Source organism: Triticum dicoccoides, chromosome 5B (genome assembly GCF_002162155.2).
Source record: "Triticum dicoccoides isolate Atlit2015 ecotype Zavitan chromosome 5B, WEW_v2.0, whole genome shotgun sequence".
Lineage (NCBI taxonomy): Eukaryota > Viridiplantae > Streptophyta > Magnoliopsida > Poales > Poaceae > Triticum > Triticum dicoccoides.
In genome coordinates, this window is record NC_041389.1 from 598,685,078 (window position 1) to 598,692,255 (window position 7,178).

Genomic DNA, 7,178 nt, shown 5'->3' on the forward strand with positions numbered 1-7,178 from the left:
TGTTGGTCAAAGATAACAAAAGCAAAAAACAATGAAGTAGAAAAATGGACAAAAGAATAGCGGAGATACATGTTTTTTTTTTGCCTGTCAAGAGAGGATTCTGCATAGGTTGCCATCTTATTTGCTGTATTTCATGCTTAATGCTCCTATTAAAATGCAGATATACTCTTAGTAGCTTTTTTTAGGCAGTGTAACATGAGGGCTCAACAAACTTCCATATATATCCAGTGGAAAACCATGGGGAACCCTACTCCTCCCCCACATCATTTATGACACAAGTGCCGAAAGGTGACGTCCAATAAAACCACTTCCCAGAGGAGCGCTTTGCACCAAGCACCAACCCCGGCAATAATAAGACGGGCGAGAGAGTGATTGAGCGGGCGTTTTATCTTTCTCTCTCTCTCTCGGTCGGCCAGTGTCACGAACTCGTCGCGGCGGAGGGGAGAGAGGGGGGCTGAGCTCGCCGTCGATTCGAGGGGAGAGGAGGCGGGAAGAGAGGGGCGGCCACCCCGGGGGACCGAACCCTATCGGCCGCGGCCCCCCCTCCATCGACCGCCAGTCGCCGCCGGCCATGGCAGGGGCGGCGCCGGATCGGGCGGCGCTGACGGTCGGCCCGGGCATGGACATGCCGATCATGCACGACAGCGACCGCTACGAGCTGGTGCGGGACATCGGCTCCGGCAACTTCGGCGTCGCCCGCCTCATGCGCGACCGCCGCACCATGGAGCTCGTCGCCGTCAAGTACATCGAGCGCGGGGAGAAGGTATGCGTATGCGGCCGGTTCCCCCCCTTCCGCCCCTTTCTGGAGGCATGCCCCCTTCCCCCTTGAATCGATTTGGCGCTGTTTGACCAGCCTGTTTGCCTCCCCATGTGCTGAATCGCGGCCGATTTGGGAGGCTCTAGCTGATTAGGACCTGTTCGATTCAGACGATGTAGTTTTAGTGCTGAATCAGTTGATGCTGAGTGGCTAGCTTGTTCGTTCGTTCGCTCTGTGAATTATCAGGAGTCATATTTCTGTTTCAAGGACTGAATTGCTTGATTAAGTTTTAGGTTTATTTTCATTGCTTGTGATTATTGGATGTAGATATTTCTACCTATTTCATGTGATATAGTTAGTATTTTTGACCTCTATGCGTGCATCGATCGATGCGGAGGCCGGGGGTCTACCCTCGTTTTCGAAAAAGGAACTGCTCTAGTAGTTCTGTGGGTGCGTTGGTTTTGTTCGATATTGCCATAATTAGTGGTAATGAGACATCCAGGACAGCATTGCACCAAATGCCGATAAAACTAAAAAGTAGACCGAAAGTACCGAGATATACCCCGGTTGGCTGGTCATGCGGGCATGCACGCCACCCGCCAGGGTTCGATCCTGGATCCAGCACCGTCTGACTCGTATTTATCTTTAAATTGCAAGGTACAGCTGCAGCCGTAATTTCCAAAATAACTTTTCAAATATAGCAAACTAATCTCCATCTACTTGATGGAGAATGGTGCTCGGTTGGTCAGTGGAGTGTGCTTCCTATTGGAGAGGGATCGATTCCTGGGATCGACTATGTGCCTTACTAACACCCTTGGGGTTTTCCTAGTATTAGGTGACAGCCTGTTGAGTCTTCAGTCATGAGTGTGCGTGTGTGCGCGCTTGTTAGGGGCCGTGATTGTCTGTTTTTCAAAGAAAATAGAACTCCATATGGGCAAAGATCCCTATAATCCATTGGAGTAGCTTCAAATTGAATATACAGACAGGCAAACCAACACCACTCAGATGACACCTTATTTTAGAAATATGGCTGCCTGGCATTTATTTAGATGCTATAGCTCTCCATTTTTTTTTGGTTTAGGTGCATTCAGTAAACGTGGTGTTTCTAAGTAGAAATATGTGGATGTAGTGATGTTTAGGAGTGGCATGGTTGTGAAAAGTTGTAAAATACACTCACAAGTCAAATTAATGTTGATAAATGCTAAAAGTAGTATTTTTTTGCTTTTGTAATTTACTCATCAGCTTTCCTCATTTAGAAACAACCCCTACATTTTTCTGCCTGCATGGTAAACAAAGGTAAACAATTGCCACCCTGTTGTTTCAGCAAATGATCCCTTGACCCATGATCATTTGACCATCCATGTTTATCTAACTGCTTGTGGTTACAGCACATGCAGTTGATCAGATTAAGTTTAATGCCAGTATATTTGACCAACTGAGGGAGCCCAGCCAAGTATTTTCTGGTCCAAGTAATTAGTTAATGCTCAAATCAACGAGTGTCCCTGTGTAACTCTTGTCACTATGAACTATTCCACTACTCTTATCCCATGCATAAGTCAATGTAGGCACATCCATGTATGGCATCCTTAATTTCAGTAGCAACACTTATTGGGGGACAGGAAACTACCTGTTTTATACAATTGAGACAAGAAATTATTCATAAAATAATACACTTGTTGAGGCAAAGGAGGAGGAATAGCTAGCACGATTGGGTTTGGTGGCCTATTCTCACTTATACTTTAAGTATATCATACCATATTTGTAGTTGGAGTGTGGAATATGAAAATGATTAAGCATCGCAAAAAAGAAGATTCTCAATCAACTGTTGCCCGTTGAAAGAGGTTGTAGTGTTATAAGCTTGCAAAAGATCACTAGACAAGTATGTTTAGACGCCCACCTAAAAAGGCACTTAATACTCTACACTGAACCCAGAATCTGATCCTACCTAAGTCCAGAATCTGCTGCTTCTATTGGTACAAAATGCCCAAGTCTGATTCCCTTATATCATATATCCATGATTGGAGTTGGCGTATCGGCCAATGCTTATGTGGCGAGCAATAACTTCCCACAAGTCTGATCCCCCTGTATCATATATCCATGATTGGAGTTAGCTTATCAGGCAATGCTTTTGTGGTGAGCAATAACTTTCTATACCATTACTTGCTGTGGTCATTTCTTGGAAGTTTATTAAAAGAAGGTTCTCTTTCGGGATATTGGATCAGCAAAAGTCCGTTGGTTTTCGGAAAGGACATTTGAACTGATAGGTTGGCTAATTTCCTGGTCCTCTTGGGTTTTCTTTCCATAAAGCTCATATGTGAGCACATGCTTCATGGCCTGATATTATTTGTGATCCACCATCACTAGTCGAGTCATTTGACTTTCATTTAGATGGAAACTCCAGATGGTGATTATGTGGGGTGCTAGTGTGAACATGTTCCTCCATTGTACAGTAAAAATATTTAGACATTGGCTTGTTTCTTAAATACCAGTCCTTAATAGTTGTGACTACCTGGTTGCCTTATTTTGTTTGTTCTGTTGTGCAGATAGACGAGAATGTCCAGCGTGAGATAATTAACCATAGATCACTGAAACATCCCAACATCATTAGGTTTAAGGAGGTAAGCCATGATCTTCTGCTTGTTCACTAGTTCACCACAAAAGAGGAGAAAAAATAGCGAAAATAACTTGTGCATCATGTATTTGTAGGTTATTTTAACACCGACCCATCTTGCCATTGTCATGGAATATGCATCTGGTGGTGAGCTTTTTGAGAGAATATGTAAAAATATACGATTCAGTGAAGATGAGGTATGTATTTGCTCTCTGGTTACTCTGCTGCATCTTTTTTCTTGACATGCATATATTTGCATGAATCATTGGTGGGACTAAGTGCATGTGTCCTTTTTTAGGCTCGCTACTTCTTCCAGCAGCTTATATCTGGAGTCAGCTACTGCCATTCGATGGTATCGGTTATTTACACAACTTATCTTTCATCCCATTGTTACTATGTGTTCATACGTTGCAGCATGCTGAACTGTTCCATTTCATTCTTAATTTCTTATCTTCAAGCAAGTATGTCACCGTGACTTGAAGCTGGAGAACACATTGCTGGATGGTAGTCCTGCTCCTCGCTTGAAGATATGTGATTTCGGCTATTCTAAGGTGCTTACATAATTGAACTCGTTATTCTAGATAATTTTTAAAAAAATACATTGCATATGGGTGTTTTCAAAATGATTCACAAGCTATTTAAGTCAATGTTCATGCAGTTGGATAGAAATTTTATGGTTTCCTGGTGTTGCGTTTACAACACAGTGGGATCAATATTTTACCCTATGGGCCTGTTGTGTTCATAGGTTCTTTCTGATAAGCCATGACAAACATTCTTCATTTTCTGCAGTCTTCAGTTCTCCATTCACAACCAAAATCAACTGTTGGAACACCTGCTTATATTGCACCTGAAGTTCTGTTGAAGAAAGAATATGATGGCAAGGTATGCAAGTCCTCGAACTCTGTTAATCTTTGGATGGGTGTGGTATAGTTCACAGCATATGCAACTTAGTTTGAGAGACAAAAACTGGCAACAGGTCGAGTTGTTTGGTGTCCTAATCTAAATTTCTGTATACTGCATATTGAAGGCTGAACCCTTGTATGTGCACCGTTAGGCTAAGAATACATGTCCCTTTAGTCAAGATGTTAGCTACAGATGTACTTGTCACAGGCTATTGTACAGAGTGTAGTATGATGAAATTATTCCTTGGTTTTGAAAGAAAATGGCCTAGCTTCCCAGTGACGTTTTCCCTGTTGCACATGATATGCTGGTCCATTTTTCTGGGACCACTGTTAGATGTGTTTATGATCTCATCCTGGTATGCCCTTTTATGTGTCTGATGAAATCGTAGAAATGTTATACATTTCAAGTGTTTGTAAATTCAGCACAACGCTTGTTACCGCCCAGTGTTCACTGGTCATTACTGGTTACTAATGGCAATCAGTTTGACCTAAACACTGGAGAGGAACCTTAATGCCTGGTCGGGAGCCATTGCAAATTAGCTGCCTGTGATTGGTTTTCTGACTTTCTGGGGAACTTGGTAGCATTGGTGAGTGTTACATCTTCCCTCACATTTCAAAATAGTATCCTCATAAGTACTTACATTTGAAAACATGCAAACTCAGCTAGGATAGGCGCAATTTATCAGAGACCAGAGTAATTTACAGAGGAAAATTTGGCTTTTAAATAGCCCACTCTTATTTGACCCAATCAGGATGTCAGATCACTGATGTTAATTGACTTGTTACCTCCCAAGACAAGGAACTCACTCTTGCTCATATTGACTTACTATTTGTACATGACTAAAACAGATTGCTGATGTATGGTCCTGTGGTGTGACTCTTTATGTCATGGTAGTCGGTGCATATCCTTTTGAGGATCCAGAAGAGCCTAAGAACTTTCGGAAGACAATTCAGGTTATCTTATTTCTCTTCTTTCCTTTGTCATGTTTTAGGTCTTTTAAACTAAAAACTAATACTATGACATCACCTTTGCAGCGTATCTTGAGTGTTCAGTATTCAATTCCAGATAACGTGGACATATCTCCAGAGTGCAGGCACCTAATTTCGAGGATTTTTGTTGGGGATCCTGCATTGGTGAGTCTTTGGATGTTCAATTCTAGAAACTAGGCTTAGCTATCATATCCTGTATTATGACTTATCTGTACCGTGCCTCTTTGCATTTTCTTCATGTTTTGCTCAAAACTTAACCTGACAATTAAAGTATAACCAGTGAAGGATAACTGCCATTTTGCAGAGTCTTGAACCCATTAGGGGGGTCAGGTTAGCTTGAGCTTTTACCGTACAGTAGTGAATTACACCTCTTAGGTTCTTCAACTGCCGCTGGGTTATATGTGGCGATGTGCATGTGTTTTTTACCAGATCAAGCTAGGCTGTTTGTGTTTGTGTTTTTGTAGTTATGCTTGTGTCATTGTCCCGTGTTTGCCATCATTGTTCCGCTTGCTGACCTATATAACTGTTTGGCATACTGTAGTATATCTCCTTTGTCATCATTAGTATGTATTATTTTACTAATTTTAGGCCACCGACTTAACTGTTTGGCATAATATATCTCCTTTGGAAGGATCTAGTGTGCAGCCATCAGTTCAACAAAAAGTAGTGCATTTCAGTAGGATGGTTTTGATAAGGGGACCTTCTCTGCAGTCTACATTGCCACCACTTATATTGTCCTTCTTTGTACTTAGGCATACTCATGTCTAGTGCAGTGATACCTTATTTGCATTCCATCGTATTTATGTGTATCATTTTCATGACACTGCTGGTGATGATAAATGCAGAGGATAACCATCCCTGAAATACGGAGCCATAACTGGTTCTTAAAGAACCTCCCCGCTGATCTGATGGACGATGATAGTATGAGCAGCCAATACGAGGAGCCTGAGCAGCGAATGCAGACGATGGACGAGATCATGCAAATTCTAACGGAGGCCACCATACCACCTGCTTGTTCTCGTATAAACCACATCCTAACTGATGGATTCGACATGGACGATGACATGGATGACCTTGAGTCGGACTCGGATCTTGATATCGACAGCAGTGGAGAGATCGTGTATGCGATGTGAGCCATCTCTGGCGGCTACCGTATCGAAGCAACCGTAGAAAGCAGCTGAAGGGCACATGGTGACCTGATGCTGTACCCTGTCAAAAGAGCTAGCGGCACTTTGTGGGAAACAATCGTTCTGTGTTTTGCAAGCGAAAGTCCCCGTCCTGTTCTGGTTGTAATATAATGGGGGTTAGTCCCTGGAGAAGCATCCTTTCTGTTCCCTGCTGTGCTACATATGTGCAAATAGTTCGTACTCCTGTTGTTAATGTGTGAACCTGTGACTCAACTTGGTTTTATTTTATGTTTATTACTGTATATCTATTGACCTGTTGTTTGGGCTACTTTGCCAGAAAAATGCAGGGTAAATTCGGTCTAAAATAAATAAATACAGGTTTAGTAAATAACCGGCTTCTCTGTATTCATACACAGTCTATGTATGTCTTTTTGGCAACTGTCGCACACAAAATCTAGTTTCCTTTTTATCTTGTACCTTCTTCGTTTCAAAATATTTTAAGTTGTAGGTGTCCTAAGTCAATTTTCCGGAAGTTTGAGCAAGCCTATAGATTTTTTTTTTTACTAACATCCATTATGTTGTATATGTTCCCGTAGGCTTGGTCAAACCTAATAAAGTTTAATTCAGGAGAAAACTAGAACTTCAAATTTTTTGAAATGGAGGGAGTGATGACCAATTTTTGCAAGTGTTTTGATGGTGTGTAGCGAAAGTTTTGATCCTTTTGTATGGGCAAAAGGCTTCCATGTTTGGCCATCTTCTTTTAAATCATTATCATGTTTATCTTGTTATGT

At 41.9% G+C, this 7,178-nt stretch overlaps 1 protein-coding gene across 1 annotated transcript; it reads left to right on the top strand.

The window, feature by feature from the left end:
* Window positions 1–383: 383 nt before the first annotated feature.
* On the top strand, window positions 384–6,695 carry LOC119311929 (serine/threonine-protein kinase SAPK8). Its single transcript, XM_037587646.1, has 9 exons — window positions 384–763; window positions 3,301–3,375; window positions 3,464–3,565; window positions 3,667–3,720; window positions 3,827–3,919; window positions 4,158–4,250; window positions 5,120–5,224; window positions 5,306–5,404; window positions 6,106–6,695. The coding sequence occupies exons 1-9, from the start codon at window positions 572–574 to the stop codon at window positions 6,391–6,393; spliced, it is 1,101 nt and encodes a 366-aa protein (XP_037443543.1). The 5' UTR covers window positions 384–571; the 3' UTR covers window positions 6,394–6,695.
* The last annotated feature ends 483 nt before the right edge of the window (window positions 6,696–7,178 follow it).